General features: G+C 55.3%; 1 protein-coding gene and 1 long non-coding RNA gene across 3 annotated transcripts in view; both read left to right on the forward strand.

The window, feature by feature from the left end:
• Positions 1–291: 291 nt before the first annotated feature.
• On the forward strand, positions 292–11,455 carry LOC119092451 (heat shock protein 30D). Of its 2 annotated transcripts, XM_037215413.1 has the most exons (5): positions 292–567; positions 4,669–4,704; positions 6,154–6,277; positions 7,042–7,134; positions 10,821–11,455. In XM_037215413.1, exons 1-5 carry the CDS (start codon positions 386–388, stop codon positions 11,013–11,015), a joined length of 630 nt encoding a protein of 209 aa, XP_037071308.1. In that variant the 5' UTR covers positions 292–385; the 3' UTR covers positions 11,016–11,455. The 2 variants fall into 2 exon arrangements, with proteins under 2 accessions (XP_037071308.1, XP_037071309.1); XM_037215414.1 differs by lacking the exon at positions 4,669–4,704 and having other exon boundaries at positions 295–567.
• A 2,333-nt stretch (positions 11,456–13,788) lies between these two features.
• The window catches only part of LOC119092454 (uncharacterized), a 7,175-nt gene continuing 2,210 nt past the window's right edge, over positions 13,789–18,753 (forward strand). The window contains exon 1 of the long non-coding RNA XR_005093511.1: positions 13,789–14,009. This is a non-coding gene — a long non-coding RNA (uncharacterized LOC119092454). The remainder of the gene's footprint in view (positions 14,010–18,753) is intronic.

Raw genomic sequence — 18,753 nt, forward strand, 5'->3', positions numbered from 1 at the left:
CTCTCGCCGTGCCAGCAGCAGCGCCTCGGCGGCGGGGCGACAGGTCACGTTCCACCCTGCCCCACCCTGCCGGTCCGACCTGCGAGGCTGCCTCATCGGTCCGGCCGGCTCGGCGAGGCACCACCCCACCCCCGCCGTCCCCTGCGATTCTGGATGTTTCGCGGACCCGACAGTGGCCGGCTGGAGCCGGCGCCGGCGCCGGCGTGTGAGCGTGCCCTTGTTGCACGCCGATGACGTCACCTGCGCAGCTCATTGGCGGCGCCGGCCGCCGCCTGCAGTCGGTGCCGCTTATTTAAATCGTCACTCGCGGTCGACGGGCGAGCAGGAGCGTGTTCAGCCCGGTCTGGCCGACATACACGTTCATCCCGACACCGCAGCGTCCACCATGGAGGGCTCCAAGAACATCCCCATCAAGAAGAGCGACTGCAGCGTGATCGACACCGAGTTCAGCAGCATCCGCGAGCACTTCGATGCCGAGATGCGCAAGATGGAGGACGAGATGAACAAGTTCCGGACGGAGCTAATCAACCGCGAGTCGCCGCGGATGCAGAGTTCGATCACGTCCAGGTACGTGCCGCGAACGGGCGGGCGCCGCCTCCGGCCGGGCACTTGGGTCGGTGACGCGCCGGCTGTACTGCTCGTATAACACCCAAACGGTAACCCCTAACCGGACATCGCGGTCCGTAATCATATCCGGGCCATGCTACTGACGGCGGCCCGCTGGCATGTCCATGTGGACGACATTTACCTGGGATTGTCACGTCACTTGTTCTGCGCGAGTCGTATATTGGACAGTCATGCAAAATAATGGTGGTGGTGCGCCTTTTGCCGCAACAGTTTGAGCGACGCCAGCTGTGAATGAACATATTTGACTGGCCTTTCCCCATTGTCCTCTCCGCGACATGCAACGCCTTCTGACAGCCCGACATGAAGCCTGTTCTTTCGTCCAGCGCTGATGCAATGACCGTGCGAACATGCAAAGAAATGTTGCGAAACATGACATTTGATGCCGTTTGAAGTCAAGGCGCAAAACAAACCACTTCCACAAGTTTTCATTCTAAGGGGCTGGTCAGTCAAAACAAATCTTTTAAAAATGTGTTTCTGCTCAACAGTTCATTCTGGGATCCTCCGGAGCCGTCCGTGCCTGCCAACGATGACAGTTGTCTGTGCGTCCAGCCATGCCCCCTGAACCAATTCCGACAACGGGGTCAAATTGATGAGGCAGGGTACGAAGCTGTCGCGGGCAAGGCCCAGTGACGAACTAAAAAAGGGTTGGTCACTGGCCACTCTAGTCTTATGGTTTACGGTGTAGGGGCAGTAGCTATTAGTCTGTACGGAAATATAGCGTCACAGGCGATACTTAAGTTTGATAGAAATGTGGGCCGTCTGAGATGGATGCGGATTCTTATCACCGTTCCGCGGATGTCAAATGTAGGTTGTGGCCTCATCTCATGTCAGAGGAGAGGCACGCGAGTTTGCCGCCGTCGTCAGAAACGCACTCTTTGCTCGGCCATTAATCCACCTTTACTCCCTCCATCGTGTAACATTGGCTTTCTGGCCGAATCTCGGCGCGGTCTGCGTCGAACTGGGGGCGTGACCGTCGGCGTGACGGTCGGCTCACGTGGCTGAGGTGTCCTTGCCTGGGACGCCGCCTCAGCCACGCCCACACACATGCATGAGACCCCTCGGGGCGGCCCAGTGTGCCGTCATGAGACCCCTCGGGGCGGCCCAGTGTGCCGTCATGAGACCCCTCGGGGCGGCCCAGTGTGCCGTCATGAGACCCCTCGGGGCGGCCCAGTGTGCCGTCATGAGACCCCTCGGGGCGGCCCAGTGTGCCGTCATGAGCCCCCTCGGGGCGGCCCAGTGTGCCGTCATGAGACCCCTCGGGGCGGCCCAGTGTGCCGTCATGAGCCCCCTCGGGGCGGCCCAGTGTGCCGTCATGAGACCCCTCGGGGCGGCCCAGTGTGCCAAGATGGTCCCTTACGGCAACCGACCCTAGCAGGCGGCTTAGAGGTACAATCCGGGTCGGCGCGTGACCTGGCGCTCCAGGTCCCCCGCTCACCTGGTGGTCGCCGCGCAGGCGCCGGTATCCGCGGCTGCGCGCCATGCTGCCGCCGCGCGCCGCGCTGCGGTTCCTCGCTCGACACCTGGACCGACTGGTTGTGCTGCGGCGGAGCTGGCCGGGCACCGGCCCCGGCCCGTACCCCGATCCCGATGGCCGACCTGGTCACCGCCGACTGGCCCGCCGTCGGCGCGCTCTCGCTGCCAGCGATGCTAATGGACGGCGCTGCTGGACGTGCCGGCGACGGTGGCGGGTGGCGCCGCAGTTCGGACGGCGTGAGCCGCGCCGGCAAAGGTCACCAGGCACCCGGTCCAGTCCAGTGTGTCACGTGGTGGGGCAGGCACCCGCGTGACCAAAATGGGCGAGAGTCGCGCGCGGCACTGCAATTCGTGGCGGCGGCGAGGTCCGGTCCTGCACGCGCCACGTCAGAGCTGTCGGATATTGCTCGCGCCACTCGAACAGTTGCGTGGGTTGGAGAAATGTGTCACTGCGTCGCCTGCGCACTCCCAAAACAGGCAACCACGTGGTGCACCTCGTCACCGCTGGTCCAGCGAGGCGCGCCGCCGAATGAGCCCACGTGCACCGCGAAACGGCAGGTTCGTGCGCCGCCGTATATGGCGCCGATCGTCACACGGCAGAGGGCGGCGCGCTGCCTACCTGTCGCGCGCGACTGGTCCGCACCGGAGCCGCACTGTCACCCGCACTGTCACTGGTCCGCACCGGAGCCGCACTGGCACTGGTCCGCACCGGAGCCGCACTGGCACTGGTCCGCACCGGAGCCGCACTGGCACTGGTCCGCACCGGAGCCGCACTGGCACTGGTCCACACCGGAGCCGCACTGGCACTGGTCCGCGCCGGAGCCGCACTGTCACTGGTCCACACCGGAGCCGCACTGGCACTGGTCCGCACCGGAGCCGCACCGGCACTGGTCCGCACCGGAGCCGCACTGGCACTGGCACCGCAGGAATCCTCGGGGTTCCGGTGTGCAGCAGCCTCGTCCTGCCAGACCGGTCCCCGTTCGCGTCGGTCTGCTCGTCGGGCCGGCTGCCGCCGCTGCCAGCGCGGGATGCCGGCCGCCACGGGCGAGATGACAGCCTGCTGCCGTGACCCCTGGCGGCGCGTGTAGCCCTCCGCCAATGGTTTTCCGCCCCGGCCGAGCCGTCCCGGTATCCGTCCGACAAAAAAATGCGGCGTCCCACCGCCCAAGGTCGAGGCCGAGGAACTGTACAGGTGTTTCCAGGCGCCGCCGGGCTGGTGCGCGTGACAGAAGCTCTCCACTGACTCCCGAAAAACGAACCTGGCCTCACAAAGCGAAGTGACGGGTCCTGGGACCGCTGGGACTATTGGGCCAAAAAGCCTAACGGCCGGTTTGTGGTGCTGCGTGCACCTGAATATAACGTTTGAATGCTTTGTAATGTGCCTTAGGTTTCCGTGCGCTGACTAGACGGAGCTTGTTGCAATGATGCCGATGACTATGATTTGGCTTCAGGGTAACATGATGCTCAAGTACAGCGTCGCATATGCTGTGCAATGCAAAAGTGATGTTCCCAACCAAAATCCGTGCAAATGCCTTACAAATGCGCCCTTTTCAATTAGTCAGTCAGGTCGCCCCTTTAGGCTTAAACAGGCCAAAAACGTCTCATCTCCGTGCTGTTGAGAGGCGTCATCGCGTTGCGTGGCTGGTGGCACTGCGTTCCGCGTCGGTGTCCCGTCTGCGGACGCTGCGTCAGCGCGTCCGGCTGGTGGCCAGCACTGGTGTGGGGAGGCACCCCCGGGTCACTCCAGTCCTACGCCTGACCCGAACCGGGGTCCAGCCTGGAAAACGCCGCACAGAATCTCTGTCCTGTCTCTGTCTCTCTCATCTCACCTGCAGCGAAGCTTGCTTAATTTTGCAATGGAACGTGATATTAGGAACCCGTTCAGATCCAAAAATGTTATTTGATTGGACGGAATCAGTCATTTTGCCGTAGTCATAAGCAAATGCACGTACCAACTCAGTCCGGCGCGTTATTGAAAGTCCGAGTGCGGTACGGTAGTGCTGGTCGGGAGGGTCTCTGGTTCTCTTTCTACACACTAGCTAAATCCCACGAGTTTCATAATTGACGGATGGATGCGCATGTGGATTCTAGAGAGGTGTACCCCAACAAGGAACACTCACACAAATACGAATTAGAAACATTGGGCAATCGAAGATAAGCTATATTGTAGGTTGCATAGTTGAAATAGAGCATGGTTTCCTTTTGCTCCAATTTTCATTTCTTTATTGAGCAAGGTATTTCTCCTCTGATACATTCTGTTTATACAAAAACAGCCCCGTGGTGTTTACTGAGAAGTCTTGTGACTGTATATATCTAGTCTTCTAAGATGTGTGGCTAATATTCCGTACTTAACAAGTTTGCACCATACTACATGGAGTGTCGTGCGATAACTCTAATGTGGGGGTTGTGGTTTAATGTGCAAATTTTGATTAACATCTTCGCTGTGCTGATCGTGACCTTCGAACAGCTCGTCTGCGTGTGAGTATGGCGCGCTGTACAAATACAGGCAATTAATTATAAGTTGTCGATGTGTAATTAACGCTTGGCTCTTTTGTATTCTGATTACAGTTTTCCGTCTATGCTTACGCAACAGAACACCTTCAGGTGAGAAACATTTGCGCTTATGTGCGCTGTGTGCACTAGTTACGGCTGCATTTGCGTGTTGGTGGTTTTGTCTGTCTCGCCCCCTCCGCAGCTTAATGACGACCGTGTCAGGATGTCGTTCCTTTGACCTGTTATTCCTCTGGTCCACCGCGCCCTGGTCTCTTGTCACGTTGGTCTGCTATCCCTCTAGCCCGCGTCCCTCCATTCTGTTGCCTAATCCCCCTGTTACGCTGGTCTGCTGCCCCCTGGTCGAGTTCCCCAGTCTGGCGCAGCTGTGGCACGCTACGCTTATCTGTTTCGCTATAGCTGGCTGTCCCTCTGGGTTACTTCCTCCAGTCTCTTGTACATAAAATCTGCCGGTATCCCAGTCTTTTGTCACCCTGGCCCGAGGTCACCCTGGCCCGAGGTCACCCTGGTCCGAGGTCACCCTGGTCGTTTGTACCTTTCCGGTTGTAATCTTAAATGGTCTGAATGTTTTATAACACCGGTGTCTCCTGTGCACAAATGTGTCGCGCACCTGGAAAATACCCGTAATCTCATTCTTAGGACTGTATTGTAGAGATGAGCTTGCTTCAGTCGTCCTACCCTTGCCAACGTACACATGCAGCATTTGGAACCGATGACTTGCACCACCATACTCGTGTCTGCCGTATTTGGTGCTGGGTACGGTGGTGCCACCTGCGGCGGGTTGAGCCTGCATTCCTTTTACGGGCTGTCGTTTGCTGTATGACGTCATCCACTCGTCCGTCTGGTAGTGACGTCACAGTGGATCAGCCGGCAGTGGCTGCGAGCTGCGGTTCCGCTGGCCCAATAATTCACCATCCGTGCCTTACACGGAGGTCCTGCACACTGCATATTTTAATAGTATAGTTGACTATCATAAACGGGGGCATAAACATGCAAAAGCCCTTTGAAATGAAAAACACGTTGACTATTTGGCTTCATTGAGGTGCCTCTGGCGAGCCGGTTGATTGCATATGTTTTTCCATTTTTAAAGAGCATGTTGACACGTGAGCAGCTCTGAAAGCTCCAGGCAACAGACCCGTGCTTGAATTCGTTCAGTTGAAAATTTTCCAGCCCTTACTCAATACATGGGACTTATTTTGGCTCTGACGCCGAGCAGTTCAGCGCAAATTTGTGCCGACTCCGTGTCAAAGTGCCGGAGTACATTTTCTGCCGACTCCGTGCCAAAGCGCCGGAGTACCCTTTGTGCTGGCTCCGTGGCAAAGTGCCGGAGTACCTTTCGCTCTCACTTATCTCCCCAGTATCTCCCCACTTATGTCTAGCTGTCACTTTCACCACACGTATGCCCACGTCTGTCAAAGCATGCGTATGCACCGCGTCTCTCAGTGTGCACGTGGCACAGATGTCATCCATACGCCCGGTTTGTTTCCCTTGCTGAACCATACGCGCGGTGTGTGTCTGACGCGTGCTGTTGTGGCTGCTCAGCTCGACCACGTCTCAGCAGTCACATCAGACGTCCGGCGGCGCTCCCAGCACCGACCTGGCTATGCGCTCCGCCGCCGACCCCAAGAACTGGATCGAGAGCCTCAACTCGCCGCTCGTTCAGGACGTGAGTAGCGCGTGACCCCTACCCCTCCCCGCTAGCCCGGCGAGCCCAGATGCTGAAATGTGGGCGGGAGCTGCTGCACTGTAGACTGGTCCAGGTGCTGCACTGTGGACTGGTCCAGGTGCTGCACTGTCAGCTGGTCCATCTGCTGCACTGTAGACTGGTCCATCTGCTGCACTGTAGACCGGTCCAGCCGCTGCACTGTCAGCTGGTCCATCTGCTGCACTGTAGACAGGTTCATCTGCCGCACCGCGGGCGTTTCCACGTCACACCGTTTGGACGACTGAGGTGTTTTGTTGGTCTCAGCGAGGTGAAACACCTGAAAATGAAAGAGGTTTTTATTTCCAGCGCTCCTATCAAAGTCCGTTGCCCACCTTAGAGTCCGAACTTATCGCGGCTGAAAGTAAAGGTTAAGACTTCAAAGGATGGCTGTTTGAATGTTTTCCGGCAGCAATTGCAATGTCTAGATTCCCTGCAGGCGGCAAAATGGTATCTAGATTTGTGATGCTTCCTCCGTTCCTTTTAACTTCTGTACGTTTTAAATGGTGTCGGTTAACATCTGCAGTTGTTCTTCGATCTAGCATGATGTAACAAAACGCAGTATTTGTTTAGCGTGGGCTCTAGAAAAAGCAAACTTGGCGAGGCGTTCCTCGTCAGCTGCTCAGAGCTATTGTCTCGTGCCGTGATGTGCCAGCTGTGCCGATGCCGATCAGCTTGAGGCGGACCTGTGCCGGTGCCTGACTCTGGTCTTATTTGTCTGTGCTCAGGACGGAGACAAGAAGCACCTGAAGCTCCGTTTCGACGTTAGCCAGTACAAACCTGAGGAGATCGTGGTAAAGACCGTTGACAACAAGCTCCTGGTGAGTGACGCGGGGGCCGTCGCGCACAGGTGCGTGCGGTCCACGCGGCGCGGGCTTCTGCTCCCGCTGCCACGTGAAGAACATGTGAAGATGTGCAGACACTGGTCGCCGTAAAACACAGTGCATGCATGGTAGCATCGATGTAGGTTTCTGTCTATATTTCGGGAGGCATTTACTACACCTATCTTCCACTGCACCAGTTTTCGTTTGTCGCCCTTGAGGCTTCAATATTCAGCGACAACAGCAGAAGTTAACTGAACTGGCTAATGACACCGATCGTCAATAATGAGCGACTTATCAGTTCCGGCTGAATTTTCGTATCTATAGATGACATTCATTTTTGGCTTGCGTTTAGATGGGATGACGGACAAATTCTAGAAGTAATCTTAACAGAGGGTAGCCAAGAGCAAAACTACGTTGCCTGGTGTATTGAATTACTAAGCCCTTACGAATGTGAAGGGAACCGAAAAATGGAGGCTACAAGAACTAGCTGGGAACACTACGCTCAATGCCGAAACTACATGTGTACCGATTTTTTTTAGGGGCTCTATGACCTGGTTTCGCGCTGTTGCCGGATGACTTGAGCCATCACGCTTTAGCGCTGAGCTGACCCCAAAGCTGATTTGGGGTGGAGTCATTTCCATTCGATCAGACCGGTCAGACGGTCGTAAAGGAGGGAAATCAATGCTCTGGACAGTGACTGTCGTTGCTGGCACGCATTCAAACCGCTGTCATGACGACAGACTAAACCAAGCCAACGCTACTTCCCGTTACTCACGTTCAATAACGTTATGACGATTGGCGTCGATTACTTAGCAAGGAAGGCCCATCAATGTCTCCCCTTTTCACCGAATAGCAATGCCCCCAGGTTACATTATGAGCACAGTTGCGCTGTCTATCACAAGACCCTCTTCAAAGCCGTGGAATTCCTTCGCTTTATGACGCAGAACTCTTTTGGGTTTTAACTATGGAACCTGATCTGACTGGGCGTCTTTGTGGTCAGAGTGACCCCAGTTAATAATTTGATAGGATACTGGCCTTTTGATGGCATTATATTGACTCTCAGCAAGCCCAAACGCCCGTAAAGGTCTGATAAGATGTCCGATGTATTTTTCTTCTTCCCGTTGGCCCGGTGGAAGCCGGTCTTGTAGCGTGAATGCGCCCACTGTTCATATTAGGAAACGATGTCTGGAATACCATCAGGCCCCAGCTAGAAGGCGTTTGATCTACCATGATCGCAGCTGTTGCCTTTCCTCAAAACCTGAAATGTGTGCCCGCGGCCATCGGTAATCTTCTTTTCCGGTCGAAAATTGAGTCCAAACAAATTTCTGCTCGGGTGTTTTCGTTCTGCAACTGGCGGGCCGGTTCCGGCTCCATTCCCCAGGCTCAGCGGCATTGTGCGTCTGCGGTATGCCGTGGCCGCTGCCGCCGCCGTTCGGTCGTCTATCTGGTGGTCCTGGCATTTGTAAACATCAGCCGGTGGGGCCGCGCCTCTAGCCCAGTCCAGCGCGCTCGTCCCCATCCGTCTCACCGTCCAGCGGAGCTAGCTGCGCCTCGCCATTCGTGCCTGTTTGTCCAGAGCCTTCTCTGGCTGTGCTCTCCCCTGGCCGCCCATTCTCTCCCCGCTCCTGCACCGGTCCTGCCGAGGAGCTCCCAGCCGCCGGCGCCGCTGCCTGGGCCCGGCCCGCCCCGCCCGTGGGCGGTCGACCTCGGTCACCTGGGCTCCGCCCCTGTGACGTCATCGGCCGGTGAGATCAGCGCGGCGGCACGTGGGCGCGCGGCGCCACCAGGTGGCGCCGGCGCCGGCCATCTGGTGACCCAAAACGCCGACCCGAGGTGCCGGCCGTCCTCGCGTCGGCCGACGCTTGACGGGGAGGTGGGCGTGCCCTGCCGACGCCCGGCGCCGCCGACGCCGACGCCGACGCCGACGCAGCCGGTCTGGGGCTCGGTGTGACGGCCGCAGGCCTGCAGACATTCCGCGGTCCGAGCGGGGTGGGAGATGGCAGCACGCGATACCGCCGGATATAGCGGAGAGGCGGCGCGCCGGCCGGGCCCCCCGCCTCTGCAGACTGGATGGAGACGGGCAGGCCACCTGCAGACGCGCTGACTGGGCAGAGGCTTCCAGACCGTCTGCATATGTAAAAAAACTTGGTTGAAACATCAGATAGGTTCCAGAACACACCACCTGAAAGATTATTCCAGGCCACCTGTATGCGCTCAGCAGTACGTGGTAGCTCAGCTCAGTTTGCTAAAAATGGTGCCTGTTCCCAGCGTTCATGCTGCTGGCACATTGCTGGCACATTGCACCGTTTTCGCCGACGTCATTGAATGATCTCGCTAGATGCTGCCTTTCGTGTAAAAGGATCAAAGCAAGCTATTTATGTCAGTATAATTAAAGCCAAAAGTTGAGAGACGTGTACTGCTTCTCAAACCGCGAATACCAAGCTGTCGCATGCTTTACATGCATCAGTACCTTTTGGCGTTTGCGTGCTTGCGTGCTGCCCTCCTTCCCCCCCCCCCCCCCCGTCTATATTACACATTATATTACACTTTGTGTGGTCCTTGGAATCTGCTATGGTCTATAAGGACTCGATAGTCAAAACATCCGCAGTGCGCTGCATTTAGAGGCTGTAAATATTACCATATTACTATTCAACTATTTGCCTGATTACGCGCAAAGCGTCTTTTCATCTTGCACCACGGACAGAAGAAGTCGATGCATGTAGTCGGCACAGCTGACCAGCCTGTTGACAAGAGTGGGCGCTGCCTACAGGGAAGGAAGGGTGCGCTACATTGGGGCTGTGGCTGTGAGCAGCTGACCTGTGCTGGCTCGTGTAGCTCCATAGGTTGACCGGCAGTGTCGTAGGATGGGAATTGTGGTCGCGGGCAGCCGGCGCAGGTCGATCAGGTACGCTCGGGACCTTGAGATTAACGCCGCCTGACACGCGAATTCACGGACTTAAGCCAGGCGTAAGCCCGAGTGGGTGAGTGAGTGAGGAAGTGAGTGAGTGGGTGAGTGAGTAAGTGAGTGAGTGAGTGAGTGGGTGGGTGAATGGGTGAGTGAATGTTTGGCAGATATGTCTCAAAGCGATAAGCAGCATGGATTCCTTCCGATTGCTACGAGAGGCGTGCGTGAAGTCCAGTTGGATATGACGTGGTAGGCAACAGGCGTGCGCGAAGGCCAGCTGGACATGCCGTGCTAAGCAACAGGCGTGCGGAGCCGCCAGCGGAGAGTGGGCCCAGTCGCCGGAGCGCACAGATGGGGCGGGTGGCCCACGAGCCGCGGACGCCAGACGCGGAGGCTCGGCGCCACCGCCGGCGTCACTCCAGCGCCGAGTCATTTATAGCCGCGCTGCCGACCAGCCAGAGCCGGCTCCGTTGCAGCCAGGCCCTATATTTGTCGGCGGGGGCGGGGCGGGGAGTTCGGCCGACGCCGCACTGATCATCGGCCAGAAATGCGCCTTCTGGCTGCCAATGGCTGCTCTGATCCTGGGCGCTCTGGCAGGCTGGGGTGTCCGATCTAGTGGAACTGGCTTGGACATGCCCGCAAGCCAGCTTCGGCCGGACTGGCTATGGCAGGTCTGGATTCCAGGCTGGGTGGCATCCGCGCTGCCGGCGGTCGGGGTGCATCTAAGAGGCATATCAGGTCCGGCCCCACCTGACGACGGCCCTCTCCTTGTCGGCAGGTCCATGCCAAGCACGAGGAAAAGAGCGACTGTCGCAGCGTGTACCGCGAGTACAACCGCGAGTTCCTGCTGCCCCAGGGCTCCAACCCGGAGATGATCAAGTCGTCCCTCTCCAAGGATGGCGTACTCACCGTGGAGGCGCCGCTGCCGGCCCTTGCCGGTGACGAGGCGCGCATTCCCATCGCGCACAAGTAGACAGGGCGCCTGTCCGGCAGCGCCATCTGGGGAGCCGCGGGGCAGCCGCTCCCGATGCGGCGCGCCTCCCGACCCGTGTTGTTTCCCGCTGCCGCGAGCGTCAGCGCGCCTGCCGTCCCGGCCAGAGGCGCGCAGCTCCGGCCCGACTAGCGCCGTGTCTAGTCATCACTGCCGCTCGCCAGCTCTAACAGGCTAACACCGGACACGGCGTCAGGCTACGCACACCGAGTGCGCGGGCGGCGCCGGCCTCCGCCGCTGGTCGACGACGGCCGTGACGCCTCGCGTTCGCGGCTCACCGAGGCGCTACTGTAAGTTTGAGGTCACGGAGGCTAGCCTGTGGAACACCGCCACGTTTGATCTTTCAAACTTTGGTTCGCTTCCTTGAATATGGTGAGTGATGGACATCTTGTGGAAATGTTTAATATATTTATTAAATCGCGGATGTCATGGTGTGCATTACAGATCAGCACGGCCCCATTTGCGCCAGTGCAGTGCTGTACCAAGCGACAAGTGCCAAGAAGCAATCAGAGTACGAGCTCTTCCTTCTATTTCTCAGGGTCTATGTTTGAAGGCACTCAAATAGTTACGTTTTCTCTTCAGGTCGTTTGGCGTGTACAACCAGGCTTCCTCACATCCCTTTTTTCGATGAAATAATTATGGCATCTGAATTACTACACATAATAGCATGCGACACTGTCACATCTCAAATCCAGTCATGTATCTGAGAGTGCCTCCAACAGACGCATTCTCTCAGCGTGCTGTAGTTCGAGTTCAACAGACATTTACCATCGGGTACAGTGTAGGGCCTGTCAAACACGCCCCACGCCCGCGATGGTCACGTGACCGACGCCCTTCCGCGGGCGCTGCAGACCGACGAATGCACGGCCAAACATTCTTGTTTTCGAGTACAGCCCTCGGGTTGTCAAACATCTTCGCACCCCAGCGAAACGCACGAGCTGTTCGGAAAGCGTAGTGCGGGAGGATTGTAACTACTAGCAAGTATCCATCTATTAGCAAATGGGAGGGGTGGCGCAACAGACTATACCCGTGACACATCTCCCCAGCTTGATTGAGCGCGCCCCTTGCGGTAATGAACATTCCAGGTCATTAGTCCACCAAATCATTGATTTAAATCATTCATTTTTCATTACTTTCAGTTTCTGACATGACTGACTACACGAAAAATAAAATTCAAAAGCGTAACTTCACGTCCATAAAAGCGTACCCCATGCTATGTGCACATTGTATGGGTATATGCTATATCGTGTGATTGGAAAAGGTGATCACCGGATGCCAAATATCAGTCAAAAAAAATCTAGCACATTCGGTTGGCCTCGAAGCCCCCCGCCGAACGCCGAGCGCTTGTGTGAATCATGGACGAGCCAGGCGTGTCGTCTCGCGGACCAGACGCACCCTCTCGCCTTCACCACGGACGACTCCTCGTGATTGCTTCCAGGCTTCGTCTGGAACGGCGATCACGGCGGCGGGGACGGGGGCGAGCGCTGGGCCGGGCCGTGCGGGCCGCCACGGTCGCCGACCTATGCTGCGTCCACCGTTTTTGTGGCGGGATGCCGCGGAGGCCGGCCGCCCTCAGAGGGGAGGCGTGTTGTTGGCACCACCCACGCGCGCCGTCTGTAAACAATCGACAGGAAAACAGGCCAAAGCCGGGCCCCAGCAGAGCGCCGACCGGCCGCGGGCGAGAGGCACGGCACCGATGATAGGAGGGTGCCGCTGTCGGCACCTCAGCTCGCTCGTCACTTGACAAGCGATGACGGGCGTAACAAAAGGATAGCAAAATTTTCATTACTATGCCTTGCGCAGCCTGGGGTAATAACTAGTTTTCTTCATTTTGCGCTGGTTTCAGGATTGCTAGATAATTGTGCCAGGAAAGCTAGAAAACAGAACTTAAACGAGCCTTAACTTTGATACCGTGACCGATGCGCCACGCCCACAGTGTCATTAAAACACCCTTATACTGGCCAAATAAAAGAGAACCAGTTATCAGTGATGGGTGATCTTTCTTTTTTAAGCAGTTACGAGGGAATGTAATTAAGAAAATAAAGTGAACCAGCCGAACCCACCGCCGCCTGCTGTAACTCACGGAAGAACAGGCACCTGCCCAAGTCCAGCAACCAAGCTCCTTACAGGCCACTCGGAGCAGTTCCCGTTCAGGCAATGAAACTGGCATCTTGCCGTAGAACTTCGTGTCATTGACCTCCTCATGCACCCGCCTTGAACCTAAACACCTGTTTTAAGCAAAAGGCGACTGGTGTTCATTTGAGATCAGTGGCCTTGTTTGACCATTAGAAGGTCATGATAATCAACGACCTCCGAGAATGATCTGATTTTTTAATTTGAATGAGCCTTAATCTACGGCTCTTTATAACGGTGTCATCTACCACTTCCCACCATTACAAAATAGTTTCTGAATGTAAAAATCGAAATGCATTGTCTAGCACATAATGGGACGGGAAGCCTTGTTGTCACTGCAAGGGCGGGCACTGGTCCAGTTGACGCCATCTGTAGGATGACGTGACGAGCGTATTACATCCTTATCAAAACATGAGGTCTTTTCCGCGTCCGTACATCGTCAACTCGTCATTAGCCGCGCCGCGGTCTATTGCACACTGGCGAGCGCCGCGGCGCGTGCGCCGCCGCTGCCGGGTGGCAGGGCACGCCGTGCCCCTGCTGACACCGCCACTGCGCACACTGCACAGGTGGGGGCCGGTGTCGCGGGGCGGTGCCGGGCCGCGGTCCTCTCGACCGTGACGCCGAGCCGCCGGCGGTCGTGCGGCCCGCAGAGCCGTGCTGACGGACACGCCAACCGGGCCGCGCCCCGCCGCCCACCAGTCTGCTGACAGCCCACCGTAGCTTACAGTGGATCACGGTGGTTCACGGAGGAGCACGGGATCTGCTGCAACCCGACCGTGCCGGTGGGGTGAGGGAGACTGTAACTCACGGAAGCCCACGTGACTTGCTGCAACCGGCCAAAAGGTGAGCTGAAGGGGGCTCAGCTGATGCCGGCTCACCGTGACTCACGACAGCTCACGGAACCTGCTACAGTAGGTACAAAGGTGAGTGGAGATGGGCTCAGCTGATGACGGCTCACCGTGACTCACGACAGCTCACGGAACCTGCTACAGTAGGTACAAAGATGAGTGGAGAGGGGCTCAGCTGATGACGGCTCACCGTGACTCACGACAGCTCACGGAACCTGCTACAGTAGGTACAAAGGTGAGTGGAGAGGGGCTCAGCTGATGACGGCTCACCGTGACTCACGACAGCTCACGGAACCTGCTACAGCTTGGCGGTGCAGGTGACTTCAGGCGTGGTGATCTGCTGAAGGCTTATGGTTACTTTGAAGAGCTTACGAAGCCTACCAACGGCGGGTCCAGGGACATCCATTAGACGAAAACTCCGTGGTGGTAGTTTCCACTCCCACTTATTCATCAGGCTGGCATGCAATTAAGGGGGGTGTATCTAGTCAAATTGTGGATTTTACCTGTGCACGTGGGATGGTAGGGGATTTCGACTGAATAATTTTTGTGGCATTGGTTTCTACCAATTCGCCACCACTGACAAGATACTGCCACAGCCCCTAAATGTTCTTTGCTTTGTATGGAAGAACGAAGTTATCGGGTAGCCCCCAAGCAATATTTACTAATTAACACATCGAAATCATTGAGAAAGTATCGTTAGCTCTAGCCAATGACTTTTCGAGGATGTCGCTTCTCAGCGCTGATAGCAGCTTGCGAACGCAATGATGGTGGCGGCCATTTTGTTCTTTTGTTTTTTTGTTCTTTTGTGTTTGTTACAGTCAACTGAGGGATGCGGGTGTACGTGGTTGGCCGTATGGTATCGCTGGTCAGTTAATGCGCATCGCGATTAATTCAGGTTGACCTACTTTATACTGAGACGAGGCACGTGTTATTTTGGCAGCGACTATAGGCGGCTAAGATGCCTATACCCTGAAATTAATGATCCAATTCCGAATGCACGTGCACCGAATTCAGCATTCTAAATAACAAGGCACATGTGCTGAAATTGTTGCTGCGATGTCGCTGGCACACCAGGCGTGCCCAGAGTATCAAATTTTTCCGTCTCGAATGACGCAAGGGATCTTCAAGTGCGTACCGCTCTATACCGCTAGCGCCTCCCTATGCGCACGAGACGGCAGCAGCCAAGATAATGGCCATGTCACTAGCGCGCAGTTACTCGACACATATAAGCCAGTGCATTCGTCCATGACTGATTCATTTGTTAGCGTTGTGTTTATTTACGCACGTCCGTCGATGCAATCGATAAAAATAAATATATAAAAACTGTTGCAAGACCCAAACGCGCATTTAAGCACCAAACTTAGCCAGAGATCGTTGAAAATCTGCGCTTAGGCGTATATTTAGAAAATCGAAAACATTAGACACGCTCCCTTTTAATGTTTTTCACACTGTTGAGAGAAACAGGTGTACCGAATATTTACAATTAAAAGGCTCACTCCGGGGAGCACGGCAGCGGTAAAGGTGATGACTGAGGTATTTGCCACGAGGCTTGAAGCAGGTTTGCTTTACAGCCAAACGGTTACTTTTAAAATTAAGCATAAAGCCAAGAAACAAAATTTGTGTCATGCATAAGAAGCTGACATCTTCGAGCCTGAAAGAGTGTCGAATTAGTAAAGATCTGAAGTGTCAGCTTCCGATGGTAGTAGAGAACGATTTTGGAACGCCCATTAACAATTATAAGGATGCGGCAAAGAAGGCGATCGCCTGTGCACGAATTTCTACATTTTCAAAGATAGTTTCCATTACCGCTATGCGGTAGAGGGGCCTTGCACAGAAGAAAGATTGACCACGCCTCTGAGGGCAGGAGAAACTGAGATAAGAACACCACGATGCATTAAGCTGAGAGTAGACCCAAGGGAATTGGAGGTAAGGCTTGCGTTTAATACGCCACTCTTCGCTGAGCTCTGAGTGTTCACATGGGACCAACAGAACGTGTGCTGAGGGCCAAGAGGACTCTCAGGGCGACCAGCCGCTGCCATTGTAAACAGCGCGCAGGCGAGTGAGGTCAGACTGCAGTCAAAACAACAGCTGCGAGCTCCAACGACCGATCTATTGAGACGGCTGACGCCACGGACGGGGTTCGACGACGGAGATAATCGTCTGAGGCAGCGCGGCTGCCAGAGACGTGACTGAGCGGCACGCTACGACACCAGTGGCGCAGGCAGGGGGGGGGGGGGCATAAGCGGATGCCGCTCGCCCTCAGGCCCGAGAGGTCCGCAGGGCCCAAGGGACCGTCTTTTAAGAGCCCGACTGAGGGTCCGAAGGGCTGGTCGTAGGTTCTATTAAAGAGTCTCAGCCCGCAGAGAGAGGCCCTCAAATGCCAGTTAGAGGGCCCTTTGCGCTCATTGGGGCCCTTGGTTCGATGAGGGCCTCAATGTTATCAGACGCTCCTAGTATCGCACAGTCGACTCGGTGTCGGTCTGTGTCTGTAGGTCAATATTTCAAGAAGGGATACAGGGTCTTGCGTCGATCAAAGCCCACAATGCCTTGCAGGGAGTCCTGTTTTGGCGAGGGGTCCCGAGTCAGAAAGGGGAGCATGTGCTAAATAGGGACAAAGACGGAACCACAAGCACCAGAGGGCATTTTGCGCTGGTCCGAGCCGTCGGACAACGAAAGGCCACATGAGAAACCAATGATGAAAGCTCACCATGAGGCAGTGGAAGAATCCTGTGTCAGTCAGGGGTCCAGCACTGAACGAGGGTGAGCGTGAGCTCTACCCCAGTGGAAGAATTCTGTGTCAGTCAGGGGTCCAGCTCCGAACGGGGGTGAGCTCTACCCAATTTTAGCCAAAAGCCCGTTAAGCCGAACTGGGGCCTCTGCACCAATGATTGAACGCCTTGTTGCGACAAGGGACTCTTTTGCGCAAGCTATCGGAGAATCCTATGCATATCAGAGGATCAGAGAATCCCGGCGGCGATCCGAGACCGACTGCCCAGGCTAGAGGTCAGAGGGCCTCCCGCAGCAGGGACAGGACCGATGCATAACGTATTCCTCTAAGGGCCTCCGGATCGAGCATGAGACACCGCTCCCGTGTTGCCAGAATGACAGCTGGTAGGCGCCCCGCATGGGGAGCGGCATGGCCCTTCAATCCCTGACCGGGAGCGATAATGTGCCCCCTAGTGACCCACGGTGTCTTACTCAGAGAAGGGTAATGCTCATCAGCTTTCAATAGAGTGGATCGGAATGAGGCGAAAAACGAAAAAGTCTCACCCATGTTTACCTGTGGACATTTATCCTTTGCATAATGGACTGTGGAAACAAACAGCATGAAAAGAAGTATTTCGCATTGGTGTGGGGCTTCGAAATGGAATAGCCATTTTGGGAATCATCCGGTACAGTTCACAGCCCTACCTTCTTAATACCTAAAAACATGTAATTTCTGAGCTTCGGGATACACTCCGAGGCTGATAAGAAAGCAAGCGGTGTATTGCTGTTACAAGGCATTGGCAGCTCACTCCGTGCTGAAGAATCATTGAAATATATTTCATTGTTATATTTCGATGGAGATGCAATAGTACTGCCCAGTGATGCCGTTAGACGCAAATGGTCCTGAGGTTTCACCAGAGCATGTTTTTAAGATATGTCCCAAAATTTAGGATATTCCCTGTAAGAGAGGCACGCCGAGTAACCTGGCACTGATCTCACGTGTCAGATTACTCTGCAGTGGGGGGCGGCGCCACGGATTTTGAGTCGGGGGAAGAGTTTTAAAGCGGACCTACTGGAAAAAATAGGGCCTGCTCACAGGGGCCTTCCGGGCAATGTGGTATTCAACAGGAAGAGGTACCAAGGGCATCTGTCTCTTTATCAAACAGTTACGTGCATCATATTCAAGACAATAAATATCGTCAATTTTAAAAACCAGAATGGGGCTCTCTGATTACCCAGCAAAGGGCCTCGGTAACCTGAAACAGGCCCTTCTGATTCATAGAGAGGCCCCCTAATCCAGAACAGGATTCAAGAAGGATTCTGATTCAAGACGAGGTCCCCAAATCTAACTAAGGGGCCTCATTATCGCATAACAGGGCACCCTGATTCGGAATTGCGGCTATCTGATGCTTGGAAGGGGCCCCCTGTTCTAGAAATGAGCCTCCGGAATAAAGTGAGTGCTTCCGAACCCAGAACAAGCCTTCCTTTTTATAACGAAAGCCTTCGGAGTCAGCATATGTACCTTTTTAACACAGCATTGTGCCTTCTGATCTAGAGCATGGGTACCTTATTCATAGAGATGGCCTTATGATCCAGACACATGCCCCTTGATTCAGAAAAAGGATCCCCTGAACCCGAGCTATTACCCTCTAGCTCCGTTATGGTAGCCTTCTTGATCTGAATTTGGGTGATCTGGGTGTAGTTATGCTGCCTATAGTTAAGGAAAAAGGGGCCTCCCAATTTTGTGGTTGGGGGCAAGGGCACACCTTTGCCACATCTGCCTCCCACCTAGCTGCGCTGTCCTTATTTGCAGTTGGTAATATAAGTCAAAACGCGATGAAATGACACGCACTTTGCTTTCAGCGATATCACAGTCTGACAGTACAGTCGGTCATGGAAACAGGTGTTGTATGTCAGCGTTCTAGAAGGAGATTTGTCTCAGTGCTCCTTGCATTCTTGCATTCTCATCTTGCATTCTCATCTTGTATTCTCATCCTGTATCCCCGTTCGCTGGAGTAGTTTCCGATCCGAAA

Source organism: Pollicipes pollicipes, unplaced genomic scaffold (genome assembly GCF_011947565.3).
Source record: "Pollicipes pollicipes isolate AB1234 unplaced genomic scaffold, Ppol_2.1 Scaffold_3447;HRSCAF=4054_pilon_pilon_pilon, whole genome shotgun sequence".
Taxonomy (NCBI): domain Eukaryota; kingdom Metazoa; phylum Arthropoda; class Thecostraca; order Pollicipedomorpha; family Pollicipedidae; genus Pollicipes; species Pollicipes pollicipes.